Source organism: Rattus norvegicus, chromosome 11, assembly GCF_036323735.1.
Source record: "Rattus norvegicus strain BN/NHsdMcwi chromosome 11, GRCr8, whole genome shotgun sequence".
NCBI lineage: Eukaryota > Metazoa > Chordata > Mammalia > Rodentia > Muridae > Rattus > Rattus norvegicus.
This window is the reverse complement of record NC_086029.1, coordinates 96,219,877-96,237,708: the sequence shown is the minus strand read 5'-3', so window position 1 is coordinate 96,237,708 and position 17,832 is coordinate 96,219,877. Positions and strand designations below refer to the sequence as shown.

General features: G+C 42.6%; 1 protein-coding gene and 1 pseudogene across 4 annotated transcripts in view; one reads left to right on the top strand and one right to left on the bottom strand.

Moving 5' to 3' along the window:
* Dgcr8 (DGCR8 microprocessor complex subunit) overlaps window positions 1-17,832 on the bottom strand; it is a 32,602-nt gene that overhangs the window by 3,852 nt on the left and 10,918 nt on the right. For all 4 annotated transcript variants that reach the window (XM_006248606.5, XM_039088082.2, NM_001105865.1 and 1 more), the window contains 5 exons: window positions 17,178-17,276; window positions 13,693-13,775; window positions 1,877-1,977; window positions 1,436-1,542; window positions 322-449 (listed from right to left, as the gene is read on the bottom strand). In XM_006248606.5, coding sequence (XP_006248668.1) covers window positions 322-449; window positions 1,436-1,542; window positions 1,877-1,977; window positions 13,693-13,775; window positions 17,178-17,276 — 518 coding nt within the window. The remainder of the gene's footprint in view (window positions 1-321; window positions 450-1,435; window positions 1,543-1,876; window positions 1,978-13,692; window positions 13,776-17,177; window positions 17,277-17,832) is intronic.
* LOC134481040 (sialic acid synthase-like) lies at window positions 5,593-13,705 on the top strand (annotated as a pseudogene).

Below are 17,832 nucleotides of genomic sequence, written 5' to 3'. Positions count from 1 at the left end.
TTGAGGACTGCCACAGGACTGGTACGGTTCCCAAGCCTTCGCATAATTCAACACCAGGTAGTGTTCACTGCCTATATCTATGTCTGGTTTGTCAGACCTGCTAGTCTAGGAATGCCCTCATACTTAACTGCTTGGCAAATTCAAGAGGAAAATGTGGCTTGGCTGCTCCCACCCTTGGCCTACACAATCACTGGCACAGTCAAGCAGAGACAGTTATAATTACAAGTAGTGCTGTTGAGACTGATCTTGACAGCAAGCCCCAAGCCAAAGCAAGAAACAGGGAAGCAGAGCAACTGCCAGAAGACATGACAGTCTGGTTACCTGCTTGACCATTTTGCTGCTCTCACGACCATACATGCGCAGCAAGGACCCCCAGTTCTTGACATGGGGGTGCAACAGCTGAAGGATTTTCTGAGATGCTAATTGTTTCCCAACTCGTTTATTCTTACCTGTGAGGAAGAAAAAACAAAGGTGAGAAGACAGGAGAATCTTTCCTGGGTACCTAGGGAAATCTCATTCCACAAGAGAGTAAATGGTGTTTTGTTACTCCGCTAGATATCATGACTCAGTCCTGAGTCCTGAGACCTTGACCCAGAAACTGACCACCCTATTGAGCAGCTCTCAGGAGATCCAAGTAAGGACTTGTAGGAAAGCTATTAGCTAAGACACAAAATTTCCTTCCTTCCACCAGCCTACTCCCCCTCGCTTTCCTGCAACACAATGAGCACCAGCTACAAAGCCTCCTAAAGTTTATGGCTCCTGAGGGTAGGTGTCTGGGTGCAGCCTCCATACGAAGGATACTCTAAGCCAGGAGAGCTCTCCACGCTCAGAGATTCACTCAGCCTTAAGTGGAAACATCCAGGTTTGAATGTGAGCTTGCAGAATACACACACTCACACTTTACTTGTAGTGTTGTTCAAGCTAGTGTTAAACTCACATCTTCACATGATTCTCCTGCTGGAACTACTTGAATTCTCCACCAGGCCTAATTTTATATTGGCTTTTACTAAGCAACCATGTCAGATATAAAAGCAGAGGAAGGTGGTGCCAGAGACCAAATACAGGAGTGCAGAGAGATGGACAGCCATCAGGAGGAGTGCAGAGAGATGGATAGCCATCAGGAGGATTGCAGAGAGATGGATAGCCATCAGGAGGCACCAGTCAGCTCCTCAGGAAAGCAGTCCCCTCATTCCACCAGAGATAGGCTGGTCAGAAGTAATAACAGCAACAATGGAGCAGGAGGGAGACTGCAAGCAGGATGACCACCTATCTAGTTTCAGATGAAGGTGTAATAGCCAGCACACAAAATTGGTACTTAGAATGACTGTCAGAGCAGGCTACACACCCTCATATCAGAAAATGCTAGCCATACCCCAGCAGTCCTCTGAAAACATGCCAGTCTATGAGGGAAGCAGGGGAGGAGACAGATTCTTACACCACCCGCGCACTGTGTGTTTGCCGCATGCCATAACATATTCGCTCTTCTGGTTTTTCCCAGGAACCACTTCAAACTTGATGGATGTGTCACCCATGCCATGGTTTCTTTTAGGAAAAAACAAAGATGACAAGACATTAGTGGATGATGCTTATGCATGGTAACTTCTGGGGAGGGCTACTATAGTAACCATGTCCATTAATGGCTCTTCAAAGAAAACCCCAATACCTCCCTGGATGTTCAACAGACTATGGAAGGTTCTCCACACACTAATTCCAATTATCCAGGGCTCACCTATCAGCCAGAGCCAAGGCTCTTCTGTATACCCAGGCAAACAGATAATGACTCTCTCTACCTTGGGACAAACAGCCAGGTAAAGTTTTGAGATATTCCAGAGGAGCTTCGTGACCTGATTCTTAATAGAGGTGCGGCTTACCCTACCTTTTAAGGCACTCATGGAGGATCTGATATGGAGACAACAGCCCAGCCTTGCTTGTCAGCTCGTAGACTCGCGAATCCTCAATACTGATGTGGTTAAAATACTAAAACACAAAGCACATATTCATGAATCCCACACAGGTTCATACCTTTATAGTTGTGCCACACTGTGTTTCCCTCAGACAATAAAGCCTGCCGTCCATACTCTAGACATCCCTGTCAGATGATGGAATATACAGGAAGGATTAGGAAGTGTGGACATGTTGGAGAAGACCTGTCACTGGAGTGGGCCCATTCCTAGTTAGATTCATTCTCTCTTCCTCTCCCGCCTCCTGCTTGCAGAGGACATGTGAGCTCTTAGCCTTCTTGAACACCATGCCTGCCTGCCACCATACCTCTCATCATGATGGTTGTGGATTGATTAATCCTCTGAAACTGTAAGACCCAATGAACTCTTCTCTAAGTTGCCTTGGTCACAGTGTTTTGTCAGAGCAATAGAAAAGTAACTAAGGCATGTAGGGAGAGAAATTTTACAGCAAGGCTCGGGTAGGATGGGGATAGATAGGAGGAACAGCCATGAAATGCATAGGACAAAGGATAAAGGCTCAGAATTAAGTAGCTAACAGAACTTTCCCTGACTGACCCTGTACTCAGTGAACAGAAGACTGCCAAACAGCTCAGCTCACGCTATAGCACAGACTACCTCTGGGATGGGCTGCAGAAACAGTACAGCCATGTACTGATAAATCTACCAGTGGATGGTGGATCACATACTCAAAGATAGTTCCACAGATTTTTATAGCCTAGCAACATTAGAGTCATCCCAGTTTGTGTAAGTACACTCTATATGGTTTTCATGAGTAGATCATCTAAGCAACAGACATCTGTACCATAACCTGGGTGACTTTTGGCAACCAGTGTGCCTTCTTACAACTCTAAAGGCAAGAAGTAAAAATTCAAGGTGGTCAGCAAAGCTCTACTTCCCCTACAGAGACTACATGGGAAGATACAGTTCCTGATGGCCTAGTTCCAATGGCTTATGAGAACAGCAAGTCAATCGATACTCAGTTATGTTTTCTTTGTTTCCCCCCTCTAGAAAGTCAGTCACATTATTCAACCACATGTCAATAAATTATAACAACCTGGTTACAAAGTAAGGCCGCATTTTGAGGTACTAGATAGAGATTAGCTCCTCCATGGATCCTTTTCAGAGACATAACACAACCCAAACCAGAATATCCAGGAAGATAAACTTTTCAGTTGACAAGCAAATAGAAACAAAGAGCTTGAAACAAACATGAAACACTGGGGCCCACCAGGCATAGGATCTGCTAGGAGGGGGAAATCTCTCACCAGCCCAATAGGTTAGTAGTCTACAGAGCCCTAGAGCCCAGATCTTGGGTCACATGAATAAACTAAGTCAAGACCTCTCTAGAACGACACATGAACAATTTTCCTCTGTGTTTGCACTGCTCCAGTGACAACACTGTAGAGGAAATTCTTACATGAAGAGTCCAGTCAAGACATGAACTCCAACTGTCATAGTTTGGTTATACTGTCTTCTTTCAAACTGCCTTCAAATGTAGAGAAGCTACCCACCCTCATCAAGAGTTAGACCTGGAACTACAAGAACCAGTAAGGAAGCCAACTCATTAGCAACATGTGCTATGCTCAGCCAATATAACCCTGTTCTACCAAGTTGTTAATACCTGACCATCAGGGCACAGCAGAGAGATGGCCAGCTTATTCCCAGCCCCAACTTCTTCAGGGAAGAACCTGAGCATCCTCACTGGAGAACATATACTCAGAAGCACAAAGATGTCTGTGTCTAGTATAAAACTCTGAGCAGAAAGCCCACAGCAAGCATCTCTGGAGAGTCTCTCAAGTGCAATCAAATGACAAAGTGACCTACAGATAATCATTGGTATTCCTGAAAGACAGCCTGGAGACTGGAGTGCCCAGAGCTCATAGATGACAAAGAACAAGTTGCTCATGGACAGTCCATGAAAAACTGTAAGTTGGGTGATGGTGACACAAGCCTTTAATCCCAGTACTTGAGGCAGAGGCAGAGGCAGAGAGGCAGAGGCAGAGGCAGAGGGGCAGAGGGGCAGAGGGGCAGAGGGGCAGAGGGGCAGAGGGGCAGAGAGGCAGAGAGGCAGAGAGGCAGAGAGGCAGAGGCAGAGGCAGAGGCAGAGGCAGGCAGATCTGAGTTCAAGGTCAGTCTGTTCTACAGAGTGAGTTCCAGGACACCTAAGGCTCTACAGAGAAACCCTGTCTCAATGTCCTGCCTTCTCTGCTCCCATATCTAAAAAACAAAACAAGACACTCCCCCCAAAAACCAAAAGAAAACACAAACTACAATCTAGATACTGAGAAACAGCATCTTGAAAATCAGACATCTGAAACAGCCTTCAGCAATATCCACTCAAGACAGTCAAATTTGTGGTTATAAACTATCCCACTAAGAAATCTTGAGGCCCAGATGACTTCATTGATAATGACCACTCCATATTTAAGGAGGAAAATATCAATTCTATACAAACTCAAAGAGAATACTTCATAGCTTAGCTTATGATGCTACCTGTACCATAATAACACCAGAAAAAAGTACAAAACTAAACCAATCAAAGCCTACACAACATTAAGTAACCTTGGCAAACACAAACAGGAAAGAGTATCACAATGGCATACGCATGTCTATATGCCCATCACTCAGGAGAATAAGGCAGGAGAATCCTCAATTCCATGCCAGCCTGAGCAATGTACCTAGACCCTGTCACAAATAACAAACTGATCTTGGCAGAACATACCTTTAATTCCAGCACTCAGATGGTAGACTTCTGTGAGTTCAAGGCCAGCCTTGGTCTATATTGCAAGTTCAAGGTCAGCCTGATTTGCTAGCAAGTTCCAGGCTAGTTAGCACTACATAGTGAATCCCTATCTCAAACAAACAAGAAGTAAGCAAGATGTCTTAATGAAGAAAGTGCTTATTGAGCAAGCAATTTGAATTCAATCCCTAGAACCCATATAAAGGTAGAAGGGAAGAACATAGTTGTCCTCTGATTTCTACATGTCTTTTGTAGTGTGCGTGCACACACACCCACACATGCATAAAAATTAAAAATTATCCCTCATATGCAAACAGAGACAGAAACACACACAGTCGACAAATGGAAACTATCAATACAAAGAAAGGAATATATACCATGCCAAGTAGGACTATTTCAGGGATTCATGCTTTAAAAGAATCAATATAATTAACTATACAAATTAAATAAAAATATCAAACCATAAATATGATCACAGATGTGGTACAAAGAAAGATGTCGAACAGAAATAACAGTGCTTCAGATTAAAAATGATCGACAGGGGCAGAGAAGACCTTTCTCAACCCAATAAATAATTAGTATAAGAACCCCACAGTCAACATCACACTCAGTAGTAAAAACTGGATGCTACCCTTTGAGATGAGGAACAAGCACCTTTACTATCACCATTTCTATTCAACAATAGCCAGAACAATTAGGTTCACACATCCACACTGGCAAGATAAGAGACCATAGTCAACACAATCCTATACACAGATAAATTACTTTTCTGTTGCTGTTAAAGCACAATGACCAAAAAGCAACTTATAGAATAAAGAATTTATTGGGGCTTACAATTCCAGAGAGGTAAGAGTCCATGGCGACAGGGGAACATGGTAGTAAGTGGCAAGAATGGTGGCAGGAACAGGAAAGCTAAAAGACCATATCGCAAACGTAAGCATGAAGCAGAGAAAGTAGACTGGAAGAGGCAAGGCTATGAACTCAAAAGTCTCTCCAAACCATGCCACCAGCTGAGGATAAAATCTGAGTCTATGGAGGACCCTTCTTACTAAGCACCACAAACGATGATCCAAAAAACTTACAGAAAAAACGATGAGAACTAATACATGAACTCAGGGAAGTGGAAAGATAAAGTCAATTCACAAACAGTAAAGTTGTATTTACATGGTAGCAACAAATAAAACCAAAGGATTACTCGCTATAGAGGGACAACCTAGGAATAAAATGTGAGCAGGATCTGTGTGTTAACTGGTTTATGGAGGGAAAACTGGAAAGAGGGATAGATAACATTTGAAATGTAAATAAATAACTAATAAAATATGAAAAAATGTTAAAAATAAAAGAAAAAACCCCCACCAACTACTAACAAAAGCAAAGGCTAAGGGGTTGGGGATTTAGCTCAGTGGTAGAGCACTTGCCTAGCAGGAGCAAGGCCCTAGCAAGGCCCTGGGTTCGGTCCCCAGCTCCGGGAAAAAAAAAAAAAGCAAAGGCTAAGAGACCTACTACTAGTACAGGGAAATCAATGACCAATAATCAAATAATCTAAATGAACTGACTCAGTAGACATGTAATAAAAATACAGATAGATAAGACTCAAGAATACAGATACTTTGCAATTATTATCTGGGAAAAATATTATTATAAGTTGAACTATAAACTGCTCCAAAATGTACAAGTTGAAGTCTCACCCCTTAGTACCTCAGAAAGTGAATGGGTAAGTGGCCCTATGTGAGGACTTAGCCCTTATCCCAGGAGTCGTTTTTTACAAACAGAAAATTCAGAGATCCCTTCAAGGAAAAGCATAAACGTGAAGATATCCATCCTAGAAAACAGATGCCTCTGCTCAGTATCTAGAAGAAACTAACAAGCCTGACACTATTTTGAACTTCTGACCTCCAGAACCAAGGCAACTAAATTTCTGTGGTTTAATATGTTCAGTTTTTGACACTTTGTTATAGTAGCATCACTAAACAAATAGTAACATCAATAACTAACTTTGGGAAGACATACAAATTATTAAGTATAGAGGTCCTATATGGGGGAAGAGCAGGAAAGAGAAACAGTTTCTGAGACTTCCAACTGCCCACCATAAAGAGCATAGACTGGAAGGCTTTGTGGTGGCACATGCCTTTAATGGGGGCTGGGAGACTACACACCACACTCTTTTAACTCCAGCACTCATGAGGCAGGGGTAAGTGGATCTCTCTGAGTTTGAGGCAATTCTGGTCTACAGAGTGAATTCCAGAACAGCCAGGGCTTATTGGCTGGTCATCCTCATCTAATTGGTAAGTACCAGGCCAGGCAAGAGATTCTATGTCAATAAACAAGATGGACAGTGTCTGAGAAATGACATTCAATGATGGTCTATGGTCCACACACACAGACGTAAACAAACGCACATCACACAATTAAAGAAATCATGCCTAGAGGCTGAAAGACCAAATTGGCTCCTAGCACCCATGTTGGGCAACTCATAGCTGTCTGTAACTAAAGCTCCAAAGGGATCCAGCACTTTCTTGTTACTGCAGACAGCCCTCCACCCCCACAAACACACAGTATACAATCACACAGACACATATGCGTGAGTAACTATAATAACAATAGGGACTGGAGATAGCTCACAGTTAAAGAGGGCAGTGGCAAGGTACATGCCTAGCTGGTGCAAGGCCATGGGTTCAATCCCTGGCATCACAAAATAAACTTAATCAATCAATCAATCAATCAATCAATCAATCAGCCAGTTTAAAGGCAAAAGGAGATACTAAACAGGAATAAAGGGAATAAAGGGTCACTCTGCAACCATCTTCTTTGCAGGTACCCTGTCAGCTTCCTCTGAGGCAAATATGGCGATGACCAATAGTCAGTAATAAGGCAGTGTTGAAACAGCTCAGTGGGTAAAGGTACTTCCTGCCAAATTTGAAAACCTGAGTTCAATCCTTGGAATCTATATACTGATCCTCTGAACTCTACATGTGTGTAGTGGCATGCATGTACCCACACAAAACACACACACACACACACACACACACACACACACACACACACACACACACACACACACACACACACAGGAGGTGGGAGAGGTGGAGAGATGGCTCAGCAGTTAAAAGTGCTTACAGCTTTTCTAGAGAACACAAATTTATTTCCCAGCATCCATGCAGAACAACTTAGAACTGCCTGTGTGTCCAGCTCCAGGGGTTCTATACTCACATGGCAGACATGCATACAAAAAAATCCATCTTAAAAAAAAAAAAAGATTATAAAAAACATGTTTTTCTGTTTTGTTTTACATTTAAATGAGACTAGTTTTCAGAGACCATCTCCATGTTGCCAATAAATCATTTTTAAGAGCTGGCCTTCTGTGGTTAGAGCATAAATATATCAGCACAGGTGTTTCAGTGGCAAAGATCCATAGCTGTTTATAACAAACTGCAGGTTAGAGATGAACCAGAAACAGGATTTTAAACTGGCCCAAAGGAAAGTGCCAACAAGATGCCTCAATTGTAAAGGTGCTTTGCCACATAAACCTAGTTATCCCTGGAACCAAAGAAAGTTATAAGGGAACTAACTTCATAAAATTATCCTCTGGCCTCCACATGGGCATCTACACACAACATGAACATAAGCCTATATGCATGTGCACACAAAGTAAACTGATGGTACAGATAGTCATTTATAGCCTATCTTTGATAAATGCTGAATTTATACGCATGTGTGTGTGCACACATATATAGTGAGTTCCAGAACAACCAAGACAGCTACACAGTGAGGCTTTGTCTCTGAAAGAAGAGGAAACAGAGGAGTTAAGTAGACACCAGTTATTAACTTTTGACACTGACAGGCAGATAGAAATGAACAGACACACACCCTACCAAGGACAAAGGTCCACGGCACCAAACTCTCTTCTCCCCTGGTATACTGTCCTTTATCCCCTCCTACTGGTAGCTGGTAAGATCTCTAGATTGCCTGCCAAATTCTACTCTTTGCAACACTAATATATTGTCCTTGAATTTCCTTCTGAGTTTAATATTCTTTCTCAAATAAATTTATTTGGGGTTGGGGATTTAGCTCAGTGGTAGAGCGCTTGCCTAGCAAGCGCAAGGCCCTGGGTTCCGTCCCCAGCTCTGAAAAAAAGAAAAGAAAAAAAAAATGTATTTGTATGTATGGGTGCTTTGACCTCATGTATGTCTGTGTAGCACATGTGCACAGTGACCACAAAGGCCAGATAAGAGCATCAGATCTGGAAGGAGGGATGGTGGGGGAGATTCAGGTCCAAGTATTCAATAACCTCTCCAGCTTCTACTTTTATTACTTTTTATTACTTATTTTTATCAATTTTAATTGTGTTTACATGAGTGAATGTGCCTAGTAAAGCCAAAAGTACTGAATCCCCTGGAACTAGGAGTACCAGTGATTGTAACCCACCAACTTGGGTGGACCAAACTTGGGTGCTTTGCAAGAATAGGAAGTGCTCTTACCCGCTGACGGCATATGCATTTCATCCCAGCACTGGGAGGCAGAGGAAGGGGGATCTCTAGGGGGTAAGGGCCAGCCTGATCTACATACAGAGTTCCAGGACAGCAAGGCTACATACTGAGATATTGTCTCAAAAAACACACACACACACACACACACACACACACACACACACACACACACACACACACACACGGGAAGGAGTGGATTCAAACAGGCGAAAGAAGTATCAGCAACCAGGAAGGAGGTCTGTTGAGATTATCCAGTCTGGGGAACAAAAATAAAAATAAGGCAGAGTTGCAGAAAGCTTTAGGGCAAATTAAATTGCCATTAAGCATAAAAATTTGTAGCCAGAAAGTAGTGGCACATGCCTTTAATTCTGTACTCTGATCTCTGCGAGTTTGAGGCCAACCTGATCGAGTTCTTCTAAGACAGCCAAGGCTGCACATCAAAACCTGGTCTCAGGGGGAAAAAATTAGTGGTGGTTCATGCTTTTAATCCTAGCACTCAAGAGGCAAAGGCTGGTGGATCTCTCTGAGTTCAAGGCCAACCTGGTCTATCTAGTTGAGCTCTAGGACAGCCAGAGACAGTTATATAATAGAGACTCTGTCTCAAAAAACAAAACAAAACAAAACAAAAAGCAGCTAAATAAATCCCAAGTGGAATAAACTCATGCATCTGTTTGTAGACTCATCCACTGAAGGCCAAACAGAGCTTCTTGAAAGCAGAAGAGAATCTATTCAGCGGACACACAGAAAACTGAGAGGTTAACAAGCAATGTTTGTTTTTCCTTTTCTCTTTCCTCCCCTCCAATGCAGGAAATCAAACCCAAGCTTTATATACATTAGTATAGTGCTCTGCCATCAAGCTACGCCCCCAGTCTTTAGTGGTCTATTTTTTTGAAACAGGTTTTACTGCCTAGTCCAGGATGAGCTTAAATTTGTGATACTTGTATACCCAAAATAGTTTCGTACTAGAAGCCACAAAGGGTAAAAGGCAGTATGGGCTAGGAAGCTAATCAACTAGTTCTTTATCTAGGTCTATAAGATGGCTAAGTGGGTAAAAGTGCCTGCTACCAAGCTGACAGTCTACATTCAATCCCCAGAACCAACACAGTGGGAGACAAATAACTCTCAGGTTGTCCTATGATTGCCATGCACACACACAAATGAATGTATCAAGTATTTCCTAGCTTGCTCACTGGTGGCATGGGGGTGAATTATCTCAGGAGAGGTCTTATAGACCATTAAGCTAGGGAGAGAAGATCCTGCTTTTTCCTATCTCCAAACTTTAAAGTTCTCTACTGGCTGAGTTGACTACCCAAGAATGGAGGTGGGGATCAAAGAGGTTGGAGGGAGGGGAAAGGAGAAAGAATGCATGTGAACCTGGGAAACTGGATGTCAATCAGGATCAGACCAATGGTACATGGCAACTGTATCAGACTGAAGCCCAGAGCAGATAGATAAGGAAGATGCAAATCAAATGCTAATAAGAGGCAGCTAGTTAGGTGTGAATACAAGTGGAATGCAGAGCAGAACTGAGGCCAGGGCAGTTAAAATGAACCCTTGGGCTAGACAGTGTAGACTGCTTTGGCCTCACTACTTTTGATGTTCTCAGAGGGTGGAGAAATATCAACTGCCCCTGGGCAAATTTTCCACCCCAGAGGCTGGGAAGACAACTCAAGTAGTTGGCAAAGTGTTTTCTGTATAAGCATGAAATCCAGGGTTCAATCCCCAGAACAAGCATGATAGTGATGTAGGCATGAAAAGACGGACTTATCCCTAGAACTTATCAAGCAACCCAATCTACTGGGTATTCTAGACCAGAAAAATACTCTCAAAAAAAGGTGGCGAGCACCTAAGATGCACCTGAGGCTGTTCTCTGTGTGTGTGCGTGCAGACGTACATGCACATTCACATAAAAGACCATCCCACCACAAACCCACAAGGTAGAGGATTTCTGGTGCTCAGAGGGCGAGGATATCCTTTAGCTAGGCTAACAGAAGAAGTCTGAGGGAGGCTCTTGCATGTCCAGCATAACTAGGCCTAAATAACAGGACTTCAACCCAACAATACAGCTTGAGAAAAGCTCTTCTTTTCTGAATTGTTTTGGACTTCACTCACCTATAAAACCAGTCTGGAGAAAAATGACTCATCCTCTCTCTTATCCTCAGCAAGAAAGAATGAAGATGTGGTTCCCTTCCTGTTTCTTTCCTTTTGTATTGTCTTACTTTTCTATGTGTTCCTGTGTGATCACTTAAGCTTTCTTTCATTTTTATTTTTGGTTGGATTTGAGACAAGGTTTCATGGAACTCAAGCTGACTTTGAGCACCCACATTTGTTCTTGTTCTCTTGCCTCTACTTCCCAAGTATTAGGATTAGAAGCATACGCTGCCATGCCATCCCATACCATGCTATGCCATACCATACCATACAGTACCATCCCATCCCATACAGTACCATCCCATCCCATTCAGTACCATCCCATCCGATACAGTACCATCCCATCCCATACAGTACCATCCCATACCATACTAGACCATGCCATGACTTTTTCTTAGACTGTCACCCCATACATCTTTTCTCTTTTTTCTTATTTTACTACCATCTTCCTTTCCTCACAGTTAAATGTAATTAAGGGTCATAGAATGGCTCAATGGCAAAAGCACTTGTCACATGGGCTTGAGGGCTGGAGTTTCAGTCCCAGAATGCATATGGCGGAAGGAAAGGACCCACTCTTCCGGGTTGTTCTTCTGCCTTTCACACATTTATCACAGCATGCATGTAACCACACACATACATAACCACCAAAGTAAATAATACATCAATGTAATATAAAAACGGAATTGTTGTTTTTAGAAAAACTGCTTTCTTTCTTAGTACAAATGGGGAACATACCCCCAAGAACCCAACAAGACTCTACTAACAAGAACCCCATAAAACTTAAAAGTCTATTTAAATAAAAAAAATTTTTTATGGTTTTTTGAAACAGGGTCTCACCATATAGTTATTGGAGGCCTAAAACTAATTATGTAGTCCAGGTTGGTCTCAAACTCAGAGATCTACCTGCCTTTGTATCTCATTTAGATAAATTTAAGAGATACTTATCCCGACAGATATGCAAGACGCAGTTGTAGAAACACAAGAACCCTGAAAAGCCAAGGCAACACAATTCCTAAAAATGTCCAGGATTCCTTCATAATAGAATCCAAAGATAACAAAAGGGTTCAAAGGACTCAAAAGTCTGGTTTTAAAATGACCAGTGACAATTGAACAGGCCCAGGTAAGCACCATGCCGCTGGAGCTTTGAGCTGTGTCCCAGGCGCTGGCTGGGTAGCACCCGTGCTTCAGCATCGCAGAGATCGGCCAGAACCACCAAGGAGACTGAGATGTGGCCAAGAGCATGATCTACACCACCAAGGAGTGTGGAGCCCACTGCACTAAGTTTCAGAAGAGTGAGTGCCCTGGAGAAACAATACTTCAAAGCACTCGTGGGGGAAGACATACAGGGAGCACAAACATCTAGAATTCAGCCACAACCAGTACAAGGAGCTGCAGAACTATGTGCAAGAGATTGACACCTTCTTCACTGCCTCTGGCATGGACAAGATGGCAGTTGAGTTTCTGCATGAACTGAATGTTCCCTTTTTCAAAGTTGGATCTGGGGACACTAACGATTTTCCCTATCTGGAAAAGACAGCCAAGAAAGGGAGTTCTATGGTGATCTCTAGCGGGATGCAGTCAATGGACATCATGAAGCAAGTCTATCAGATCATGAAGCCCCTGAATCCCAACTCCTGCTTCCTCCAGTGCACCAGTGCGTGCTCACTACAGCCGGAGGATGGCAGCCTGCGCGTCACCTCGGTGAGCAGAGTGAGGCCTCACTGACCCAGCTCCCCTGAGACAGTGGGGCCTTGGCTACTTGCTCATTCACAGTGCTGGGGACTGAGCCCTGGGCATGGCACACCAGCCCGGCTCTACCACTGAGCCACAGCCCTAGCCCTAGGCTTTCTTATAACAAAATTCTAACCAATCATGGAGCACTTTATAATTTACAGATCCTGTCATAAGTGTGACAGAAGCAAATTAAACCCAGGAAGCCAAGGAAATAGACATTCCAAAGAAGGGAACTGAAATTTAAAATTTATAACAATAAAAAATAAATAAAATGACCAGTGGCCACAAGAAAATTAGAACAAACAAGAAATCAATTTAAAACCAAGATTAAATTATTTTGCTACGAACAGCTATAAAACCACATTTATCCTAAAAGATTTTAGATAGTTGTAACAACAATCTCAATCTTATACACTGCTAGATTCATTCCCATCATAGATCTACGTATGTAACATATACAAGTGAAGGGGTAAAACTCTTCAAGACTTTCTCCTGTCTTCACAAAGGTCAGTGAGTTCCTCTTACAGGATAATGATTATACCCTTTACATGGTGCGCAATCTGGTTGAGGCAATGTACGGTAGGTGCAGCTCCCAGGAAAACAAGATCCCCACACTCACCTCCAGTTCCTCACTGTCTTTAGGCTTCTCCTCAGAGGTCTGTTTAACAAAGTCAGGGATGAGAATTTCCAGTGTAGCTCGGGCTAAAAATAGAAAAAGTCTGAGGTGAGGGGAGCTCAAAAGGTGACCATGTGTGATGCCCAGTCAGCGGTGATCCTACATGCTGGCGCCCACACTTGTAGCCAAAGGCAGCAACAGCACGTTAAAAGGTAGAATTATGAGGGGATAAAGAACAGGTGCATCCTGGAAAAGGGATGGTGAGGTGATACAAGTTTTGCATGCCAATTTTACCAAGGGAGGAACTTACATCTCCATCTGTGTTTTTAGAGAAGTCAAGTTGAAGTTTATAAAAAATAATGGCTTGGTAAAACCTGCATGGAAGGAGGACTGACAACAGGCCGCTATGGACCACAATACATGGAGAGCTACTGAGAACAGGTAGATGGGCATATCTAAGGAACTCTGGAAGAACCATGTGTAAGGATCATGAACAGGCCACTACCTGTCACAATGGGAGAAGAACGCATACAATAGGCCATGGACTAATTGCTGTCTGGTCCAGCACAACATTGTTGGTAAGACATTGCAGCAAAATATAAGTTTATAATAAAGACGAAACAGTGCAGAGTGAGTAGCTGAAATATGGGTGGAGGCACAAAGTCCAGAACATAGACTGGTAATCTTGTAAAGAATATCTTAGGATAAGCCTGAGGGGGTTTCCATTCGTCTGCCAGGTCCTATCTGTTCAAAGACAATCTGCTGAACTGAAAAGTCTTTTCAGACTGAAACCATCTAAAATGTACAGCAGAAGCTATAGACCAGCTCGGTGGCAGACACCCTGCATGTGAGGACCTGGTTCAATTCCTAACTCTGCATGAGTAAGTTAGCAAAATGGGTATCAGGACATCTTGGAGACTGAGGCAGAATATATAAGCTAAGGCCAACTGAACAGAGGACAGTCAGTAACTTGATACAAAAAGGCTTATTGTCCTCATCAACGGCTACTTTAAAAAAAAACAACAACAACAACAAAAAAAAACAAACAAACAAAAAAAAAACAAAAAAACAGAGAAACTGATTCTTAGAAGTAGAAAATCCCCCCCAACTCCAAGACCCAGTGAGACTGAGAAAAATGACCTATCTCTTGTTCTGTACAGAGACCAGTTCTGGAAGACAACAATCTCATAGGATAAAGCTCAAGAATGGCCCTATATGTGCCAGGGCCAGAAGTATACCTAACACAAATCTACAATATACTCCACTGCTCAGAAGAACCCAATAAGCTGGTCACAGTGGCTTGCTGCAAAAATGCTGTCTAATAGAGGCAGAAGGCAAAGATAGAGTACGGTGGGTCTAAAACAAAACATCTTAGGATGAACATTGTGTGCAATGACTGTCTAATCCCCAATTTCAAGTCTGAAGGACTCAGAAAATAATCTATACAAATATCAAAACCCCTCAAGATGGTGATAGCATACAATCTGTCTTTTCTCTTAGCATGCCCACATTTTGCTGTTTAAAAACAAACTTGAATGCCAGGTGTGGTGTTGCATGCTCTAGCCCCAGCATTCAGAGACCCATCTCAAAAAACCAAAACCAAAAATAAAAAAAACACTTGCATGTGCCCCACATGGTCCAGTTAGCTCTAAGCACACCCAAATCTGCATTTGTCTGGAGCAAAAATAGAAAACACTAACTCTGCTGTTACTCAGTAGAAAGAGACTCATTTTAAAATAAAAATCAATTGTTTTTGAGATATATCCCTAGTTGTCCTGGAACTTACTCTGTAGACCAGGCTGGCCTCGACCTCAAAGAGATCTGCCTGTCTCTGCCTCCCAAATGGTGTGATTAAATGTGTACCACACACACTCTGCTAGAATCTTAGTTATATGTACATGTATGTGCAGAAGCCAGAGACATTAGTAGGCTGCCCCACAAGGATTCTGGGAATTATGGAGATTTAAATGATAATGCCCTCCCACCCCCCAGTCTCCAGGTTTTGAGTGCTTAGTCCCTAGGGGGTGGAACATTTGAAAAAGGACTTTGAGGCCTTGTGGTTTGAGGCTTCAAAAGCCCACACCATCCATTCCAAGTTAGCTCTCTCTCTTTCTCTTTCTGCCTCAGACCTGTGGCTGCGATATAAATTTTAAGTTACTGCTCCAATGCCTGCCTGTTGCCATGATGGTCGTGGACTCTCTGAAACCACAGCCCCAAGCAAATGCTTTTCTAAAGCTGCCTTGGGGTTGTGGTGCTTTGTCACAGCAATAGAAAAGTAACTAAGACAGGAACCAAACTTGGTTCCAGTAAAAGAATCCTACATGGTCTTAACTATTGAGCCATCTTTCTAACTCATTAACTCTTTTTATTCTCTTAGTTTAAATCATTTATAATAAGCACATAATTATTGTATTTTGTCCTTGATGGTACAAGAGATCTAACCCGCTGGAGAGATGGCTCAGCAGTTAAGAGCACTGACTGCTCTTCCAGAGGTCCTAAGTTCAATTTCCAGAACCACATGGTGGCTCACAACCTTCTGTAATGGGATCAGATGCCCTCTTTAGGTGTGTCTGAAGATAGCAACACTGTACTCGTATACAATAAATAAATAAAAAATAAAATCTTAAAAAAAAAAAAAAATCAGACCTTAGTTTTAAGACAGCATTGCTCTATAGCCAAGGCTAGCCTGAAATTCACAATGGTTCAGTAGCAGCTTCTAGGTACTAAGATTATAGTCATTTACTGTAAACTACTCTTATGTTTTAAAAATCAAAGTAGAGGGCAGAAGAGCTGACTCAATAAGGGTGAAAGGAATTTCAGGCTCTGGGTTTGATCTTCAGCACCCATATCAAGTGACTCACAACTTCCTTTTATTGCAAATTCAAATGATCCAATGTCCACTTCTGGCCTCTGAGGGCACCAGCACACCAAGTAGTATACGTGTACACACGTACACACACGTACACACACACACACACACACACACACACACACACACACACACGTACACACACAACCTTTTTAAAAAACACCTTTAAAAATAAAATAGGTAACATGAATAAATGTCTTACCTATACCCAAAAAACCTACAAGCATTATTCAGGCCCTTGCTAATCAGAGTTGAAACCCAGCATGTAGCATGTCTCTGGGATACCAAATGTGATGTTTAATACTAATTACCAACTTCTGGGCAAGCCTGTTTTGAATATCTAACTTAAGTCAGCCTCTGAGGCGTACTTGTAGAAGAATATCTAGATATGATAAACTGAGGTGGGAAAATCCACCTTAATTACCATTCCAGGGGCTGAGGTCCTGGGCTGAACAAAAAGGGGAAAGGAAGCAGCAGTACTCACAAGCTCCTACACCATGCCTTTCCCACCAGAATAAACGGATGAGCACAACAAGCCCTTCCTTTGAGTTGCTTTTGTAAGGCTATCTTATCACAGCCAACAGGAAAAGGAGCTGATATACCAAGCAAACCACATTACCAGCTTTATTCTTCGCAAGTTTTTTGCTGCTTGCAGTTCCAGATCCGTAAGTCACACCATCAATGGTCACGGAGGCACCAAAAGGCTCACTTGGATTCTCTTAAAATTAAAATTACTGGTTTTAAAACACTTGCCAAAACATTGAAAGCATGCTAACACAAAGTTGGTCAGTCCTGACAAGATACCCCTGAATAAATCATGTTTACGCTTGTCTGAGATGCTAAGACAAGGCTGGAAACCAGACAGCAAAGGGCACAGGTGGGAAAGTTGAAGAGTAAGGGGCACTATGGGAAATTATCCAAAGGGGAAGCAGAAGCTGCAGACAGAGCTGCCCAGTACAGGACAAGGTAGGGATGAGGTTTCTGGAAGACAAATAGGACCGCCAAGAATAGCAAAGCATAGGATCAAGGACAACTGAGAAACAGCCACCCTACTCCCCAAAATAAGTGATCCCAGGTCTCAGCTCCCAGGGCAACCACACTGGCATTCATAAACTGTTCAGAAGAAACCACAGAAGACAGAGCTGGCAACAAGTGTGGTAAGATCAAGGCTTCTTCATCATTGGAGGATGGGGAATAGTGGACACAGGACAGGAAAATTGGGAAAGAACTCAAGCACAGCAGAAAGGCCTTTATTACAGACTGTTCTTAACAAC